The sequence below is a fragment of the Apiospora phragmitis genome (genome assembly GCF_038363925.1).
Source record: "Apiospora phragmitis strain CBS 135458 chromosome Unknown utg000010l:1.0-9815664.0:1.0-9183399.0, whole genome shotgun sequence".
Classification (NCBI taxonomy): Eukaryota; Fungi; Ascomycota; class Sordariomycetes; order Amphisphaeriales; family Apiosporaceae; genus Apiospora; species Apiospora phragmitis.
In genome coordinates, this window is record NW_027117409.1 from 1775363 (window position 1) to 1795220 (window position 19858).

Here is a 19858-nt window from a genome sequence, read left to right on the forward strand (position 1 = left end):
GTGTCCTTGGACCTCGAAATGTTGTGATTTGCGAAAAGCATCTCGTAGATGTGACGTCGGAGGCACTATGTGTACCACCACATCTAGGCTGATACGTCATAATCTTGGTTTTGTGCCGGTAAGGGAGGGCTACGGCCGTTCCATCCAGACAGTAAGTGTATTTTAACTGGCGAGTCTGGTGATTATCAATTAGAGCTCTCTCTCGCCTGTGAGGGTGAATAGGGGCAGTCCGGCCGTAACGTAGCACGTAAGGTACCGGTTGGGCCGGCGCTGATGACAGCGGACGGCGGCTTAACGGATGTGCTTAATTCCTTCTCCACTCGCCAGCAAATTCCGAGAAACAGCAGGAGAAGGACAAGCCGCCGCCTCCCAACCGACGTAAGCCCCCTCAATAACGAGGGCTTCGGGTTTAACGTACAGCTAAACATTTGGCGTTACCTTTCGAGGGAGGCCGGTGTCTTCAGGCTAGCTGTTCATGTGTGTGCATGCATATATACATGTGTTTATTATATAAAGGTATAGGTATGTATTGACCACACGACCCACGGTATGTGTGATGAGTTGATATCCCTCCACACAGCAAACAAACGAAATATTTAATTATATCCTAACTTTCCTCCTTCCAAACCTTGAAGCAACTCCCCGACCACGGATCCAGAAGTATGACACACAACAGCCGAGCCCCGCTCGTTGGCACGCTGTGCGGCCTTTTCGCGACCTGGCCGTCGCCGTCTTCGTCACGTCAACTGTTCTTGGGCGGCACCTTGCTCTGTTGCTGCTGCTGCTGTGCACTGCTATTACGACCCTGGCTGCAACTGCTGCTCGCGCAAGCCAAGGGAGCGGCGGAAGCAGCCAGTGGATTTAGCAGGAAGAGACCAGAAGACGTTGTTGCTTCTACTACTACTGTTGGTGGCAGCAGCAACAACAACATCATCCCCTCGCCCAGGACCTCGGCGGCCCTCCGGGGCATGACGCAGGCCGAGCGCGACGCCCTCCCGTACCCGCCCTCCGGCGCCCTGCCCGGCGCCCGCGACGTCGCGACGCCGTACGGCTCCGTCCGCGTCTACGAGTGGGGGCCCGGGGACGGCGAGCGCGTGCTGCTCCTTGCGGGCATCAGCACGCCCACGCTCTCCCTGGGGGACCTGGCGTGGGAGATGAGCGGGCGGGGGTACCGGGTCATGTTGTTTGGTGAGTCCTCACCCTTTTCCTTTTCCTTTTCCTTTTCCTGTTCCTTCTCCTGAACAGCGCCTGCCCCTGTGGCGGGCCGGCTTAGAGTGAAGTGTATGGAGAACAAGAAGAGAGGGAGAGAGTGTGTATGTAACCTGTTCGCTGACCATCGAGTGATTATATTGTTTGTTTGCGTACAGACTACTTTGGCAGGGGATACTCAGACGCGCCCGCCGACGTCGAGTACGGCGCCCGGCTTTACGTGACGCAGATCCTGCTTGTGCTGGCGTCGTCGCGACTGGACTGGGACCGCTTCCACCTGGTCGGCTACTCACTGGGCGGGTGTCTGGCCGTCGCCTTCGCCCGCTACTTCTCGCGTCGTGTCGTGTCGCTCACGCTCATCGCGGGCGCGGGCCTGATCCGCCCTCACCACGTCGACTGGAAGGGCTGGCTGCTGTACCAGTCGGGGCTGTTGCCCGAGGCGTTGGTCAAGTGGATCGTGTCAGTTCTCCTCCTGCCTCTCTCTCTCTCTCCCTTTCTCCACTACCTCTGCGCATATGTGTGATGAGATCCCCGTGAGCTGACCGGCCAAAACTCACCACCACCCACAGGCGCCGCCGGATCCGCCCCAGCACCACCACATCATCCCGTACGGACGTCATGGCCGCCGAGAGCCAGTCGTCGTCATCCTCCTCGTCCTCACACTACGACGGCGCGACCGGCGGCGATGCCAACGGCGGCCAGGGGTTCGACAGCGCCCCCATTTCGCGGAGGCGGCCCGGCGTGAGCGTGGCGGACGTGGTGGCGCACCAGATGGACGCGCACGCCGGCTTCGTCCACGCCTTCGCGAGCACGATGCGGCACGCGCCCATATACGCGCCGCAGGGGGACTGGGCCGTGCTGCGGGAGCTGCTGGCCTTGGCGCGAAGGAGATTAGGGGGAGGAGGAAGACAGGATGAGAATGAGGAGGAGGAGGAGGAGAAGGTAAATAATGGTGGGCAGGGTCGAGGAGCAAAGAAGGAAGAAGAGGAGGAGGAGGAGGAGGAAGGAGGGCTCGTCAAGGGAAAGATGCTGCTGGTACTGGGCGCGGAGGATCCGGTCATCGTGCCCGAGGAGACTATCGAGGACGCCGAGGCCGTGCTGGGGAGGGAAGGGGTGGAGTATGCCATGTTGGCCGCTGGGCACGAGCTGCCCATCACCCAGAGCTGCGAGGTGGCCGATGTGATGCAGGCCTTCTTTCGGACATAATTAGGGTGGGCTGCCTTACATGAAGCTTAGCCGTCATGTTGGATGACGGTCTCCGGCCTGGGACGGCGATGATATAGAACTAATGATATGCATAGGGGTTCTTTCTTCATCTTTTATTCTCTTCTTCCTTTCTAGACGCTTAGACGGTTATAGAGACATGTTCTTCACCAACTTGGAAATCCCAAATTGTATAGACATACATTTGATATGCCTCTGGGTGTCGGTCACGCCGCAAAATCTGTAGGTGGGCTTTGATGTGATTCGGCATTTGCAAGCAAGCACAACATGTAGTAGGGCATGCCTGACATGTTGCGGCCCCGACGCAGCGTACTATTCGACCTTACTAAGAGCCCCTACCTGGGGGTTTGTGATGGGGTGTGCTGCTGTACATGCCTAGCCAATATTCCCAGTCGGGGCCGGACAAGATAGAACAGGGGAGAACTTGCACGTTGGGGGGAACGACACCGGTGCTTAGACATCCCAGGTTGATGGGGGCATCGTCCTTCTCTTCAGTTGATAGAAAGGATGGTTGAACGGCTCTGACGGTTAGTTCCAACATCTACAATGTTGAAAGGGGGCAGCGAAGAGACCAGGACACAAGGATATGTAGAAGACCTTGGTATGTCACCCCGACGCTGGGACACTCGTTGCACTAATGTGATTTCCAGAGGAGAAGTATCATCAGCGTGCGTTGTGTGTGCCTGATCAATGCTACGCGTATTACCGGCAGGTCAATATTGACACTGTTGGATCGAAACGGGGGAATGCAGATTAGAACACTGCACGTTACTAAGGTCAAGGCATCTGTAGTTTTGTCTCAAACTGCAAGCTATTTTTCAACGAAGAGTGAGACAGTTCGTGGGCATTGAGTTTTCCGAGTATACACGCGGTCGACCGCAATGGAAGTATCGGGGAACACGTCAGAGATCGGCAGAACTGCAGTGCAGGACTGCAGGGAGAGCAGTCCACGAGACGTCGTAAGCAGATCGCAGCATAACTTGGTAGTTATGGTGCTGATGGCGAGTGTTTGCGCTACTCCAACTCGCAACCCGTTGCCCGCGCCTCCCGCATACTTGACGACTTCGCAAAGCTCATGGGATGGATGGATTGGTAGCATGCAGGGATTCGGGGCCCTGAGGACGTCGGATGGTATGGTGTGTCGTGATGAAACAGGGGGTTTGATTTTATACTCCAAACTCCCAACGAGGAACGAGTACCAGTATATCCGGTCCTGAACACGAGCCACATACCTCTCCCATGACCTTGGGACTGCTTCCCCGGACTCAGAGCTGCGAAAAAAGAGCCCACAGACATGGGGCGAACCCCGATCCGGGCAAGTATGATATGCAGGCTGTAGATTGCCTGCGACATACTTCGCACACAAAACACACTGCAAGACAACAACGAGCCTGTTGGAAGCAAGACCGGACTTCGTCGTCTCCATCTTTTCCCCAGTTTCTCCAGTTTCTACCGCATCGCACCGCCGCACCCCCTTTTGCTTGATTTGGGCTCAAAGTAAGTAGGTTGGGGTGGTGGCCATGTCGCGCACGCGATGCCTCCACACGCGGCAACGTGTTCCGTTCCGGAGTATTAATGTTGCCAGAGAGGGGGGGAGATGACGGTGCCCTACCCAGAATATACGAGTTTGTCCCATACTCGCCCGGCAGCCAAGTTGCCTAGCCGCGAGACTACGGTTACTTTGCATGTCTTGGCGTCCAGAGGACGCCTAATAACTTAAATAGAGTTGGCAACAAAGCAATAGAGTCGGGTGGCCAACAAGCGTTTGGAGGTCCAGCCCTAATGTCACCTTCCCCTTTCCCTTACGAAAGGGAGAGAACCCTCTTGAGAGAGTGTGTGTGTGTGAGTGGAGAGAGGGAGAAGAAGGGAGGGTCAAAATCTGGGGTAAGTGCCTAACCAAGGGGGTACGCTCCGGTCTTTGTGCTCCAGTCATGTCATGGATAATATCAGTGATGAATTGTCTGTATGTCTTACAAGACAGTTTGACACTGATAAACGTAAGCAGACGGGCCAGCACCAGCACCAGCACCAGCACCAGCACCAGCACCTCTCGTATGCACACACCTTGAACGCTCCGTCCTTTGGCATTAAGCATCCTTCAGCTACCGCTTTTGAGTTGTGAAACCCATCGCAGATTCGCGGGGATAAAGATAGAACAAGGTTAACTTTTAAATAGTCTTCGAGATCGGAAATAAAGGTTTAGAAATAACAGTACATTTTCTCGAGGAGTGCGAGGTGAAAGAAGCAAATGACGGAGCTGGAGAGAAGACTGATCAACAACGGTTCTCGCTGATCGCAAGCGTGGCTTCAGGAGACGGCGAATGGGAGCGATGACTGTAGTGGAATATGATGCAAGCGGAGGATGATCACCATTAATTTAGCATTTCACCAGGAAGGGACTGATAAGATGTCAACCCCCACTTCCATGTTATTAGAGAGTGTTGAGGTACAAGAACTGGATATTGACTAGTGCGTCTCCCCGCATTTGACTAGTGAGGGCAGCAAGTAGCGGTACCTTGGCGACTAGCCTATACGCCGGGGATGTGACGTCGATGCAAGCCAAGAGGCGCCTAGAGAGCCCAGAGGGTCCAGTGAGCCAAGGGGAGGCGGAGGGAGTGCCACGACTTAGCGAGTCAGGGCAGTGACTGGTGTGTTCTTAGCTCGCTCGATAGACAATCTTGGGCCCTTGGCTGATAGAGCGAACGCTATGGTCAGCACTGGAATGGCTAACAGGTACCGCTACAAGCGTATTGCTTAGCCTGCACCCACTATTAGGTCCCCTGCTGCAGCACCGGCCATAATGGAAATTTGGCGTCTCTGATTGGACCGTAGATGACCATTATGGAGACCCCAGCACACCCTTGCCGTAGATGCCCCATGTTTCCCGAGCAGGCATCAGGAATGAGCCCAGCATCAGCCCATCAATGTGATTTACTGTAGCAGATTGGCCTACAGACCGGCCCTTCTACAGAGCAATCGAACGGCAGTGGGATGGCAATTCAATGGGCATATATTCAATATATGCTTCTTGGCGGTTGCTATTGATTCCACTTCAAATTACATCCTCTCTCGCGTCCTTTCCTCTCTCATCATCCACCATTCTTCATTCTGACATACTTGGCCACCTCCATCTTAGCGTGTCCAGCTCAAATCGTTGGTTCGTCCTTTGATCACGCGGCGCAGTCTGCAGAAGTGCATTGAAACGATACCAACACCAACACCAGCACCAGCACTCTACCTACCCCGCCTCTCTCCCTGGCTTCACTCCCCTCTTCCGTCGTCCACCAAGCCGTTTCGTCTATACGCACTCCCTACAGGTCAGGAGTAGGGCCTAGCATATACCTACTACGTCTTCGTTTAGTTGCTGGCGCAGACGAGGCTTGTTTGGTTTTCCAAGAACGTTCCGACGTCTGATCTTCTCTTCAATCTAAAGGGGGATCGAATGTGTTGGGGGGTGTCTTACCTGACTTGCATCTCAATCCATACTCCATCAATCCATCTACTGCCTCCACGGGAGTAGCGGCAGTACCTGCTACCAAGTAGACTTCGACCAAGCGACTAGGGGTGCATCTCTTTGATTCGTCCAGGTCTCTTTGATCGACTTTGTACCGGCTACTTGCCCTGGTTTCTGTCCACTGCATCTCTTCTCTTAGTTGGGAGCTCGGACTCGCTCTCTCTCTCGACATAACCCTCAGGAATTACATATCAGCTTTGGGATTCCCATCATCCTCGACTTCCCTCCCTCTTACATCTCACACACTCTTCCATCTCTTGCACAATCACCGCCATCACCCCGCAATCTTGTACAACCGTGGAAACTAATTCATCATCAATTTCTCCTGCTGCGATTGCATTTCTGCCACCATGTCCAACGACCGAGATGGAAGCCCTCCCCATGAGGCGGTTCGTAACCGTCGGCCCTCGGTCACCTCGACAGCCTTCTCCAACCTTTTCCAACGCAGCGGTTCTACGTCTCAATCCACCAACGGTAGTACGGCTCCTATGGCAATAGGTAGAGATCAGAATAGACGCCTGTCTGTCACCACGATTGGCCTTTCAGGCACTGGCCCTGCTCCGCCCTCTACGCCATTCGCAACCTTGCGACGTGGTAGCATCTCCACCAACAACTCAGACTCGATTGATGAGAATGCCGTCGAGGACGACGAGACGTCCCGCACGGCTCCCACCACTCCCTTTACTCGTCGTATGAGCTTCGGTGCACAAGCAATGCGTTCGATGCGAACGCCTGGTGGCACAAGCCCAGGCACTAATGGTAGGCCCGACCTAGCGAGATGTTCTTCTGGTGGCAATGTTCGCCCGTCTCTGTCCACTTCGGCTCCGATGTCGGCTGGCCGAAGAAACAGTTCACAGGCAAGCATTGTTCTACATACAAGAATACCTTCTGACATGATTTCTGCTGCTCGTCCAGACCCAGGCTATAACTGGTCCGAGCAACTTAGATCCCGCGCTGAAAGTAGCGTATCGGGCGCCCGCCCCTCCTTTGCATCCACCGGCAATGGTTCGCCGCCTCGGGGAACCAACAATCTCCATGACCGAGCAAAGTCCATTTCCGACATGCCGGCTCCGCCCCAGCAAGCAGCCGCTGTGAAGCCTAAGCCTCCTCAGCGCAAGCCTGATGCCATGCAGGAGCGCATCCTCAAGGGCGATTTCTACATGGACTGATGAGGCATCAGTCCCACAAGCGAGTGTGCATTCAATCGTATTCCTCGCTTGTACCATCAAGGGAAAAAAGGAAAAAGAAAACCCCGGTGGCTGAAAATGCCATCGATACTCAACAACACCTCTATGCAAAGGCACGATCCAATATCCCAGCACTTTGCAGCAGACCGCAAGCCATTTGCCGTTGCACGTCTGCAGATATTTCGCCTTTGTTGTTTCTGTTTCACGACCCTTTAACTGATGTCATTCGCTTCAATAATGACATCTGGCGTTGGACTATGGATGGTCTATGCAGGAACAAACCAGCAGTTTCGCTGCACAAGCCAAGAAATCTTGGCAACATGCAATCGCCTTAAACGCCGCGTCTATAAATGACTCGTAACGGTTTTAGATTGGTCGAGAGAACTTGCAAGATGATCGGTCGGAGGCATGCATTGCACTTTGCTTTCTACGCGTAGAAGACGCCGAACAAAGCAGACTTGATCCTTAGCAAAATAATTACATGATTTGTGGCGTTATGCTCTGGGGTAAAAGAGGGACGGACCAAGTACTTTACAGCGAAGCTTTGTATGACATGGAAGATCGGTGTCACCAATTCGAGTTAAGGGTACTCGAGAAGGGCATGAACATCTTGCTAGGCTACGAATAAATGAATGACAAAATTTGTGGTTTCCGAACCGAGTACATCGTGCGATTAAAACCTCACTTGCAAATACTGTGATGCAAATGTGGCTTAAGACTGTAATGACATTGATGAGACTGTTATTGTTACCATTGAGATATGAGAGAGGTAAGGCCGGTTTCCGTCAACTCCATGCTACAACCCAATATAATAATAAAAATAGATATCCCTCTTTCCATGCACCCACATAATGTGCAATGTCTTGGATGTCAACGCCCGGGATATCCACACTAACAGGGTGATGAATATTCCCATAAGAAAAGCCACATGTAATAAGTAATCCTCCACTCGAAGCCTTCGCTCTGAACTATATTCACATACACTTCGCTTGGCCCCGTGGCAGGGCTTGTTCGTACACTGCTTCTCGCCTGATGCCACCAATGAGGTCGATGTCACACGCCACATAATGTTGATAAGCAGGAGGAGAGCAGGCGGGCAGACTTTCGCCTAATGTCCGTCTATCCGAATTGAAAAGGCACAGCGGGACCGCCGCCGCCGCGACCGCCGGCCCCGGGCCCCGGTAGACCCTCGCCCGTCATGGATCCGAGGAGCTCCCAGCGCAGGTAATCGTCCGGGGCGGTGGCCGTGCCGAAGCCGCCAAAGGTGAGGTCCATGGCCTGCTCGAAGCCGTCGCCGAGGAGTTGTAGTCGAAGTCGGACGTCAGCGTGTTGTTGAGGTAGGGCATGACGTTCTGCATGCCGAGGACGTAGTTGGGGTCCTGTTGTTCCGGTGGCGGCGGCGGGACGCCGCCCGTCGTCGTCGTGGCCGGGTCGTACATGAAGGGCTGCGGCCCGCTGGTGCCTGTGAGCCAGGGAGGCAGGCTGGCCGGCGTCGCACCGGTCCCGTTGCTGTTGTTGTTACTGTTGCTGCTCTGGTTGCCTGTGGCGATCTCGGAAAGCAGTTGTAGTGGTGTATTGGCAGAGTTGTACTGGTTGGGAGGTTGCTGTTGTGGCGTTGATTGCTGTTGCTGCTGTGGCGTGTGTTGCTGTTGGCTTGATTGTTGTGCCTGATGCTGATGCTGCTGGGGAAGAGAGGCTGCATTCTCGTTCGGCCTGCCATTACCGGCGTCCGTTGACTGCTGCTCTCTCTTCACCTGGTCGCTTTTACCTTGCTTCTGGAACCAACTCCGGAGCATGACCAGTACGACGAGGAACTTGCCCGGGGGGCGGGACTTCTCGTGCGTGGCCGTATCGCGAAATTTGTCGAGGAGCTTCTCGATATACTCCTCCACTTTCATATGGTCCTTATTAATCACCTTACCAAGCTCCGAATTGGGCGTGCTGGCGCTGAAGTACATCTTGATAAGAACGACAACCGCGTAAGCAACCCGTACGAAGTTGAAGACAGGGAGGCACCGTATGCTTTGCACATCCATGGAGAGGAAGGACTCAAAAATCCCGTCAATGGCCGTGAGACAAGACGAGAGCGCTCCGATATGAGCTGCCGTCAGCGTCTCGTTGAGGCCCGGCACTGGGTCTTGCAAGGAATCGGAGTTGAAGTTTTGCATTCCTTCGTTCGGCTTTTCCACGTACAGAGCGATCTCATGCATGTAAAGACTCAGAACATGGAAGCTTAGTGATAAGGAAGCTGCAAGTGGTCAGCTTCAGACTTCTTGTATTGGGGACTCGTGTTTTAACTTACGTTGTTTCGCCGACGGCGGAATATTCTCGCTATACTTGGCCAAGTCTCGTTCGAACCCCCGTAGTGCATACTGCACCTTGGGCTCCGCAACATTCACGATGGCATTGGGATCGTCCATTGAAAACTGAATACCGACCTCTTCGGCCAGACGATGCGTCCAAACGAGATGGCAGAGATATTTGTCGGTGGGGGCAGCCTCTGGTGAGGACTCCAGAATATCCATACACTCCGTCATGAACGACGTCCATCTGACAAGGTTGGGCCTGTGTAGGGCCATAGCTACGTTGGAGGCTAGGAAATAACAGGCCAGCCAGGCCCGTCGACATTCGAGGGCCGACGGGTCCGGGAGGGGGTCCTTCCTTAAGGGGTGGTTTTGCCATGTGTAAGGCACAAACCTCGATTTCGGGTTGTTGCGCCGTCTCCCTAATCCAACATCAATGGCCATAACCGCGCCAACGTGGACCATCTGATAGAACTTGAGTTCCTCAAAATGTTCAGGAGGGTAGTACCAAATAACAGAGACCTGCAGAGCCTGGACCATCTCCAGGCTCTTTTCGCCATTTATTATGACCTTTTCGGCAAAGATTTGGGTCAGCTCTTTGACCAAGGGTCGCTGAACCGAGTACACCTCTGAAGACGCAGCTGCCATGACGGATAAGAAAAGGAGCGGCTTGAACTTTCGCAACTCCGCAGCGGTCATTTCACGAGGGAACACAACGGCAGGCAAGTGCGCTATCATATGATCGTTGTAGCGGGCGAAGTAGGCATCGGCCTGGTCCATTGTTAACACACCGCGATCAACAACATCGGGATTGAAATAGTCGTGACCCTTTGAGGATCGCCCAGGGGAAGTTTGCGCGACATCGAGTGGGTTGTCTCTTGACTCGGTGAACTTCCGTTTTTGGCCAGCTGCGGCCGGCGGCGTAAATATGTTATCATGTTTCACTGTCGCGTACTGCTGTGGCGGGTTCTGCGCCGGAGGTGGGCCCCATGGACGCTGAGGAGCAGCAGCTTGGTACTGTGCATTGATATACCCATTCTGTTCCTCGGGCGATGGTTGATGAACCGGGGCTCCGGGTGCGCCGCCCCGCGTTGCCTGTAAGCTGGCCGTTAGAGCGTCGATCTTCTTCTCGAGCTCAGCAACACGGCTGTCCGTCTTCTTCTGGCGCTTGCGCGTGGGCTGGGTGACGACGCAATTGCGCCCGGCCTTGGCACATCTCTTACACGCCCCTCGGGGTTGGCCGGGTCGGGTTCGCATTTGACCTTCAGTCCGCGGCAGGCTTCGCATGCGCGCGGGCGCTTCGGATCGTTGGGGTCGTTGGGGTTGCCGCCGTTCGGGTCCGCGCCAGGAGTCTCATGATTCAGCGCCAGATGCGATGCGGTGGGTGTCAGAGGAGTGTGAGGTGCGCCGTAGGTCTGGGCGGACGGCGGCCCTACAGGCGATGGGCCCTCACTAGGGGAGTCGATGATGGAAGCGACTTCTGCAGGTGGCTGACTTGCATAGCTGTGATTACTTGGCGGCTGCGACGGCTGGTATTGTTGCTGTTGCTGTTGCTGTTGCTGTTGTGGGTGGTGTTGGTGGTGGTGTTGGTGGTGAGCAGCAGGTTGCAATGGCGGTTGTGCATCGGTCGGGTTAGTGACGACAATTGAGTCCTCGCGCAGTCGAGGATCAATTTGGTGCTCGTCCATGGCGGAGCAGCAAATGGAGCTCAGTCTCCCGAAGCACTGGACTGGACTGGGACTGGGCCGGGTGGTAACAATTTCCCCAGGTTTAGTGAGGATGGGCCGGTGAGAAGAGAGATGAATTCGCCGGTTGAACGGTGCTCAAAGAGTTCCGTCGCCGACGTCAGGACACTTCAGGACTCTGGAGTCTAGGCAGGCAGAAGGGTGGTGAGAAGGATGGCTAGCAAGAAGTTTTGGCCCCCCTTGGCTGTTACTCAGTGGATAACCAGCTACCTGCCAAAGCCTAGCACTTTGGCCTGCAAACCAAGTATTCTTCCACCAGAAGCTAACAGAGTTGCTGCTTGGGGGCGATCCTGGCGGTTATTCCTCGGCAGAGACGTCACCACTCGACTTTCGTATAATCAGACCTTTGAACAAAGCTCAACACGACTTTCCCGTGATATAGTAGGCGCAGCATCTTCAGAAACGAATTCGACGTGTAAAAAGAAGAGTCACAAATGGAACTCATCCAGAAGTCCTTGGTATGCAGTTGGGTTGGGTTGGGCAGTCCGGAATACTTGAGCCGGTCCTGTTACACCAACAAACCCGACATTTGAAAGAGTTTCCTGGGCGGCTGAGAAATGCTGGGCAAACCTTCCAACATCGACTGGCTTTTGCACTCTGGTATGCTCGCAACGAACTCCCAACAACTGTCATTCTTCCGTCCCGCGACACAACGACACAATTCTTAGAGGGGCACACCTGCTTGGTCCAGCTGCATAAGTATCCGTGACCGAAGCCAAGCGTGGGGATCAATTGTTTCTATGCAATCCAAGTCCTAGCTCTCCAAGTCAGTCAATCGCTCGTCCAATTGATCGGCTTAATCCTAGGGGCCGACAGCTGTCAGTGCCCTTTCCACCCTTGAAGCCTGTCACACGCGCTGCCTGGATGGCACATCAGGTTTGTTTCATAGGAGTGTTGTCAGGAAAACCCGGGCAATGAATCAATCATAACCATCCAGAGTCCAGGGAAATCCTTCTAGGGCTAAACCCGCGATGCATCAGCCTAGATAACTTCATGGTAGTACTGCGTCGCGCTCTACGCCCAGTGCATCTTACGGTTAGGTAATGAGTGCTGCTAGATATGTAAACTCGAACGGGACGAATAATGCCTCGATGAGTATACAGGAGGATCAATTATGTGTAAGAAGACTAGGGTGTATGTTTTAACTTGTATGTCTTCGCCGTAATGATCGAGGGTTTTCTCGGTGGCAGCAAGCTTCAAGGGTCCGTTCCGCCGGGTTCCTGAAGTTATCGCCGATGATCTGCTACCGCAGCCGACGAGTTATTCGCAGCCCAGGAAAGGCGAAGTAGCAAGTGCCAAGCCGTATGTCTAGGACCCGGGCGCGCGGATTCATGTGTGGCTGGCTGACTACAACAGCAGCCAGGACCCTCCGAGGGGCTGAGTAAGACTTAGTAAATTCACCACCTCAAAATATCACATAGAAACAGCTGAGCTCCAAGCTCGGGGGGTTAACCGAATGTTTTCTTAGCAGTTCTTCACGACTATGCACCAAACTTCGCCCGGGACTGACTTCTCCGCCGCCCCGGCGTCTCCTGTCCGCATGTCTCGTTTCAACCAAGCAGTCGAATCCACCCTCGTAACCATGACGATCCATGCCGATGGGTGGAAAGAAGCATTGTGGTTATGGCCCGCCAAATGCTGCTGTTACTCGATCTACTATCCGCTCCGCGGCCTGTACCTATGCGCCCGGCACGCAAAGCGAACCCCGGGGGAAGTCGGCCTAGCCTGGCGCCGGCGCCGCGTCAGGACGCGCAAGATCCGCAAGAGCAAGCCCATCATCATCACCCAGCAACAGAACCTCGACGACGCGTCAAAACCCGCATCCTTCCTGTACCTGCCGCTGGAGCTCCGCCTCAAGATCTACGACCTCGCGCTCGGCGCGCCGTGCCTCGTCGAGCCGCACCTCGGCAAGCCCGAGTGGCACCCCCGCCCCTGCCTCTGGCGGCACGGCCAGCGCATCCGGGCCGACGACGAGGTAGCCGGGCGAGGACGAGGTGCCGTGGGGGTGGTTCGCGCCGCCCGGCCATTCGAGGCTGCTGCGCACCTGCCGCGCCATGTACGGCGACTTGCTGCACCGCCTGTACGGGGACAATACCGTCTCGCTCGTCGGCGCCGAGGTGGTGCACTACTTCGGCCGGAACGCGAGCCCCGAGGGCCTGGGGCTCGTCCGGCACGTCCACACCGCCCTCGTCGTGAGCTGCCGTGGGTGGGAGTCGCGGCAGGAGCAGGAGCCGCTCGAGCAGGCGGTGCGCAGTCTGCAGGAGCTGTTCCTGAGCCTGGAGCAGCTGAATCTCGACGTGACTGTCGTCGGTGGACATCCCGTCCAGCCGGAGGCGTTCTGGGATTAACCGCGCAGGGATGTGCTGGAGCGCCACCTCGCCAATCTCCACGAGTTAAGGCTCAAGGTCACGGGCTATAGACTCGGGGCCCGTTCCCCATGCGTGCGACGTCCACGGCCGTGGCACGAGCAACTACCAACGTGGAACGAAGATGATTATCAGGCTTTGAAAGCCGCGGTTTGCAAGGCATCGCCAAAATTTTGATTCTCCTTCTACCTGGTATCGCGGACGAAATATCTAGTCTATGGTGGTTGGTGGTACAGGGGGTGTGAACCAATAATTACACCGAACTCCAGGCTCAAGGAACTCGAAGAAGAGTCCAGAAAAATGGGTTATCGTACAAGCTCGACCGGAGCAAATGTCCCACGTATCAGCTGATTCCGAACCTGGTCTTGATCCACTGCAACTTCCAGTCCTTGGCCTGGACCGAGATAGGCTCCGTGGGCAGCATGGCGTCGAAACCGTGAGGCACCCCCTGAAATACCCTGTACATGAAGTCTTGCCTTCCGGGTCTTTCCATGAAGCAAACCACCTCGTCGAGTAACGGGTCCATATCGCCAACATAGGCGGCTGTCGGGGGAAGTTTGGCGAAGTCGCACTTTCTTGCTTCTGCCGGGGACACAACGTCGGAAAATTCGACCTGTTTGCCCTGTATGACCGACTGCCATGCGAAGGCGCATGCTTCCCGGTTGAAGAACGGCCCGTTCTTGCTGAGGCGTCGCATGGAAGCCGTGTCGCATCTCCAGTCCAGCATCGGGGCTTCCAGAAACAGGCCGCACAGCTCGGGCAAACCAGACTTGGCCGTCTCTTGCTCGTGGACCAAGGTCAAGGCGGCCCCGGCGGCAAGTGCACCGCCCGCCGAGGCTCCATATAGGAGCAGCCGGTCGTGGTCGAACTCGACGTTTTCCCAGCACCATACCAGGGCTTCGTAGCAGTCCCTGGCCAGGCCCACGCCATGGTTCTCGGGGGAGCGTTCGTACTCCACGCTCACGGTGACCGCGCCCAGCGCCTCGGCCCATATGGGACCGTTTACGTGCAGCCCCACGTAACGGTCTGACCCGGCCATGGCTCCCCCGTGGCAGAAGACTATGCAGGGTCTTTTGGGGTCACTGTTGCCACTAGGGGATACTGTCGTGACGTTGATAATGCCGGTTCTTGGTGCGGAGCGAGAGAAGGATGCCTCCTCGACTTTGATCCTGCCATCACTCCGTGCCTGCATCAGGCACTCTCTGGCCTCCCGTGCCCCACGTTCCCGGGGTTGTCGAAGATGGCGTATGGCGTCGGTATACTCTCGTGGCCAGCATCCAAACCGCTCTTGCCTGTCAAATTCATCTTGGAACGCTTGGAGCAGTTGGGGGCCCCGCATATTTATGTGTGTGTGTGTGTGTGTGTGTGTGTTTTGTTTGTGTTTGTGTTTTTGCTGCGCAGATAGCTGGGCGACAAGGAGAAAAGGAGCAGCCGCAAGCCCGAATCAGAGAGCAGGCGAGTTAAGTAATTACTTAGTAAGTAAATGGGTTCGAGAAGGGTAAAAAATTCTGCTGCAGAAGGGGTGTGGCGTATTTAAGATTTGAGCTTTCGATATAACATTTAATAGTAGGGCGAAGTCGTGTAACGGCGGGTGGCTCCTGCTTCTCGCCCTGCTCGCCCGGCGGGATGAGCATCCCAAAAAAAAATTACTAGCTCTGTTGCACGGGTTGCACAGCGGCACGACCTGCGCAAAGGATATGACTCGACGTGAGTTCGATGCTTTCTCGGATATACACGGCCGCCCGTCTTCTTCTTCTTCGCCAGCCTGTGAGTCTGTGACACCACGGGCGGCAGGACCCCTACTATAATAGGTCGTCATGACGGCGACCTGCAGCTTATCGGTTGCAGAGCAATTGACCGGTTGGCGACACACTGGCGACACACCCGATTTACAGGAACAGCCGCATGGGAACTCCCGTCTTTTCTCCCCGACGAACTGCAGATTTGATTTTTGACTAGGGCCAGGAAAAGGAAACCAAGGATCTCGTGGTCCTGGAATCCATTCCTGTCATTTCTCAGAAACACCGTGAATCTCCTGATATGCAAGGGATGTGTCATGGTCCTATTCTTATTCTTTTAGCGCGGTGGAGTTGCCCGGCACTCGTGACTGCCTCTCTATACTCGGCAGCGCGGTTTGGACTGGGGTTGTTCGGCACACACACTAGGAGCCAGGCCGGCGGGTATAGCAGTCCGAATCCTATCCCTCGGAAGGCTCGGTAAAACGATTGACGGCGGATTGACAGGGTTTGTTAGCAGGGTTATGTCAGACTAGTAGCTTGTTTATGGCACAGACGTATAATTAATGATTCCTGGTAAATTATACCCCAGCAAGCAGCCACTATCGATAGAAGAAGGGAAAACAAACTTCATCCCTCGATATGCTTGAGATGTATGAGAAGTCTGGTACTATATCTATATTTGTACTCTGGGACAATGTACCGGCCCTTGCAGCCTAAGTTCGGCAATAAACGTCAACAGCCTAGACTCGGCATTTCCGCTCTCCCTATGGCAATTATAGCCAAGTCTGGCTTATTTATACCATTTCCCGCTAGGTTCTCCCTTACGTTGTGACAGCACCATCATGAGTAGATATCGGACCACAAAGAGATGAGGGTATCCCTATGGAATCATCTCTAGACTGTTCCACAAATAGACGCTGACGAAAGCATGGGTCGTTTTTCGACCTTGAGAAGCCCCCGTTCTATTCTACTGACTTGTTGCACTTTGATCGGTCGATGCTGAGACCATTGCATGCAAAAGACCGTACGGAATTGCTCGAAACAAACCAAGTGAGAACACACAGGTAATGGGAAGTCCCTCAGTGGACTATCAAAACAAAAACTCAAACAGCAACCCCTCTGGTCCTTTCCAATTTAAACTGCTAGGCCTGGTTGCTATGAAGCCTACATCAAGAAACGACATGGAGGCTGCACCCCAAGTCAAAGTAATCATGAAGATCCGGTCTGAGAAAAGGGGTTTAACATTTGTCTTGGTATGTTAATAATATAGAAGATGAACATTGTGATGCCAACTTCTTGTTCGTTAAGCAGTAACAACTCTAATAATTCTAACAATGGGTTTCTAGATTACTATAGTCCTTGTCACATGTTATGAGTTCACTAATTAACCGTTGTATAGTAGACGTCTTAAAGGCACGACTGCCACTTCCGGCAATATGCAGGTGACAGCGTTGCATTCCATGGTAAGTCTTTCCGGGAATAAGCCTATTACACATGATATTAGTGGCTGAAGTCCTATATGGTATTATACTTATTATGACGAATGACTAGAAGGCTTAGGGTGGCTGACAAGACAATAAATGTTTCCCATAACATGCATGTGCATACACGTAAAGACTTATTGGATAGATTGGTTACTGATACTGTTGAGTGCTTCAGTTTAGGTGAGACCCCTGAACCTTGCGGGGACGAGCCTTTCTTTCAATTAGAGCAAAGCCGAGGATACTCACAAACAAGTGACCCTACGGACCTAAGAAAAATGCAGATGAACGATGGCCGGATGGCCCGGATGGGCAGGATGGGCCGGACGGGACATCGAGGAAAGTACCAGAACCTGTACAGCGGCAACCATAGAATAGGGGGCTCTCAGCATCAAACTACATATAAATCGTGTCTTGGCCTGCATCAGTGTGTAATATCATGACACCCCTTCCATATGTTGGTGTACGGCATCGATCCGTATATCTCTTCTACATATGCCTGTACTTGCAGTAAATCCAGAGGGGATCATGATGGACAAGACTGCCAGACCAGACGATGATGCGTGAACAGGGGAAGAAAGAAGCAACATGACCCGAGCTGGCAGATGAATACGGTATCCACTCTTGCCTTGAGCGATGCTGGCTCTTGGCATTGTCCCAATCCACGGATTTTGCCATGATTGATGCCATCTCAACATGCCCCATGTTTTGGCTGAGATAAGCCATAGTAGACATAGGGAGCAATCGACAGCCATGAGTAATCCATACCGGTATCCGACATACCACCCAGGTCCTACGAAATACGCAGCTCACATATGTAGCTAGGTCGAGCGACAAGAGTCGAATCAGAGTACATATCCCTGAAATCCCATCAGATCAGGCTGCAGAACCGGACTCGCTGCTTGAAACCAGTGCCCTCGGCCCATGAAGAGCCGAGTTCGTCCAGCGAATCTGATCCTCGTCATCGTCGTCGGTTCCCTTGTTGATGCAAGGCATCCAGGGACCAGGCGCCTCTTCGTCCGTCGAGTTTGAGGTTCGTCTCCTCCTATCCGGCTTCGGGGGCAGAGGCGGGAGCCTTCCTTTGGCCCGCCAGGCGTACTTCTTCGAGGTCTCGTGGTTGGTGGCCACCACAAAGAACCGCGGCCCTTGGAAATCCGTCACCAGGTGCTCGAGGCCGCCGCCGCGTAGGAGGGCGCAGGCGCCCGGCCGGTATGGGACCTTGACTCCGAGCTCCGGTAAGCATAGATTGCCGCCTATAAGAGCAGCAGCAAAGCGACGTTAGCAGTTAATACAGCGAAAGGGAAGGCTCGGCCATGGAGATTGTGAGGGTTAATCCGAGAAATGGAGCTATTCTTATCTGTATAATTCCCCAAACTCACCAGGCCCGCCAGGCCTCCCTGGAAATCTCCAGTGTCACGGTGTCGCTGCGTGTGGGCATTGACGTCCAACGCAAACAGGCTGCAGAAGTCCTGTTCGTTCGTCACCACCTTGGCGGAGTCCGGGAGCTCCGCGAAGATCTCCAGGCATTCCTTGTAGTGGTCCGGGGCTAGAGGTTGCATGAGGGAACGGATGAGGTCCGAGGCGGTGCCAAAGACGGCGCACATGAACTGCGGCATCATCTTCAGGCACCACAGTTCGCCCTCGAAACTTTGGCGGACGCCGGTGTCTTTGGTCCGCCAGATGTTGCGGCTATGCCAGTCACCTTTCATGGACCAACATCCGTAGTGTGCCACGCCCATTTTGGCGTTCGGCAGGGTCTGTATGGTTGCCAGTCCCGGAACGAGCTCTGGGTGCTTCTGGAGAATGTACCGATCAATGGCATGACGCTTGGTCTCAGGTCGTGGGATGGCTGTGTAAAATTTCATGAGGTCTATGGCGCGGATGAATTTGTCGAACACCTCATTGCCGTAAAGAGACTGTATCAAGTTCTCGCAGTTGACAAAGACCAACCGACGATTCTGGTCTAGCACAATGAACAAATCATCCTCGAGCATTTTCCACACAGACTCAGGAGTTGATGAATCAATGAGGTAGCTCCTGAAATAGTCAATATCATAGCGCCCATTGTTCCACGCCTGTTGCCAATTAGACCTGATGACACTGAGCACAGGCTCTAGCTCGGGATGATCCTGTTGTAGCCCTGCCACGTCCCGGATGCCTTGACGCTGTTCTGCGTTTAGATGTAACCAGAAATGCTCTTGTGATAAGGAGCGAAGTGTAGCAAGAGTACCATGACCTGTCAAGCCCTCAAAGCTGCTGGTAGAATCGGACTGCTGGGGGTCTTTCTGGCCATGGCCCGGTACCAGCCCAGGAAACTCTCGGCTTTTCTCGAGATACAGCCGTGCCATTAGAAGTTTGTTGTTCAGCAATGCTCATGACGGGCTGGGTGAGCACTTGCTTTCTCAGCGAAGCAGATGATCTTGCTCTTCTGGAATCATCATAAGTCTTCTCATTGCTTACATCCAGGTCCTTTGCCCATAGAATGCGTGCCTTCTTGGTTTCCATGGAGAAGCAGAGCTCGAGCGAGTCGGCTGTGTCCTGAATCACTTCGTAGGCCCCATCGTCTGCGGCGTACATGGCAAGCGTGACTAGGTTGGTATTTGAGATTTGCGAAAAGAAGGCAGTGAGCCGGGAGATTTCCGCTTGAGATCCTCGAAGATTGGTTCAAGGACTTCAACCTGGACATTCTGGTTAGTATTTTCGCCATATCCTGTATCAGACGGAAGACCTTACCATTCCCGAATCCAATTGGTGTGAAACATTACCTGCCCAGGAGGAAAGGACACCAAAAGGATCTCCTTGGATGGTGGCTGTCCGTTTGCCAAGTCGAACCAGGCCGGTTCGCTCATGTTCTTCATCCCCTAGTTCCTGGTAGGTTTTGATCTTTGCAGCGGCCTTGCTGCTTTTATTCATATCTGCCAAGAGCGATTCGATTGTCTCTTCATCGGGGATGTGAGGCGGCGCCTCTGCCTGAAGGTATGGCATTGCGCTAGGAAGGGAGGTGCCTGCGCAGGTGTAGGGGAATCGAAGAAGCTCCAATCAAGGTCAAACAGATGAGCCTCCCACTTTAGTAGGCGACTGGAGTTACGA

General features: G+C 54.1%; 6 protein-coding genes across 6 annotated transcripts; 3 read left to right on the forward strand and 3 right to left on the reverse strand.

Moving 5' to 3' along the window:
* Nucleotides 1-968: 968 nt before the first annotated feature.
* Nucleotides 969-2415, forward strand: PG994_010326 (uncharacterized protein; the record flags this gene model as incomplete). Its single annotated transcript, XM_066861735.1, has 3 exons — nt 969-1188; nt 1368-1668; nt 1779-2415. The coding sequence occupies 3 exons, from the start codon at nt 969-971 to the stop codon at nt 2413-2415; spliced, it is 1158 nt and encodes a 385-aa protein (XP_066710845.1).
* A 3882-nt stretch (nt 2416-6297) lies between these two features.
* Nucleotides 6298-7116, forward strand: PG994_010327 (uncharacterized protein; the record flags this gene model as incomplete). The annotated part of the gene is made up of 1 exon (XM_066861736.1): nt 6298-7116. The coding sequence occupies one exon, from the start codon at nt 6298-6300 to the stop codon at nt 7114-7116; it is 819 nt and encodes a 272-aa protein (XP_066710846.1).
* A 1214-nt stretch (nt 7117-8330) lies between these two features.
* Nucleotides 8331-11125, reverse strand: PG994_010328 (uncharacterized protein; the record flags this gene model as incomplete). The annotated part of the gene is made up of 3 exons (XM_066861737.1): nt 8331-9382; nt 9437-10616; nt 10661-11125. 3 exons carry the CDS (start codon nt 11123-11125, stop codon nt 8331-8333), a joined length of 2697 nt encoding a protein of 898 aa, XP_066710847.1.
* Nucleotides 11126-12665: 1540 nt separating this feature from the next.
* PG994_010329 (uncharacterized protein) lies at nt 12666-13601 on the forward strand (the record flags this gene model as incomplete). Its single annotated transcript, XM_066861738.1, has 1 exon — nt 12666-13601. The coding sequence occupies one exon, from the start codon at nt 12666-12668 to the stop codon at nt 13599-13601; it is 936 nt and encodes a 311-aa protein (XP_066710848.1).
* A 290-nt stretch (nt 13602-13891) lies between these two features.
* PG994_010330 (carboxylesterase NlhH) lies at nt 13892-14887 on the reverse strand (the record flags this gene model as incomplete). The annotated part of the gene is made up of 1 exon (XM_066861739.1): nt 13892-14887. The coding sequence occupies one exon, from the start codon at nt 14885-14887 to the stop codon at nt 13892-13894; it is 996 nt and encodes a 331-aa protein (XP_066710849.1).
* Nucleotides 14888-17644: 2757 nt separating this feature from the next.
* PG994_010331 (uncharacterized protein) lies at nt 17645-19345 on the reverse strand (the record flags this gene model as incomplete). The annotated part of the gene is made up of 3 exons (XM_066861740.1): nt 17645-17998; nt 18061-18933; nt 19229-19345. The coding sequence occupies 3 exons, from the start codon at nt 19343-19345 to the stop codon at nt 17645-17647; spliced, it is 1344 nt and encodes a 447-aa protein (XP_066710850.1).
* Between the last annotated feature and the right edge of the window lie 513 nt (nt 19346-19858).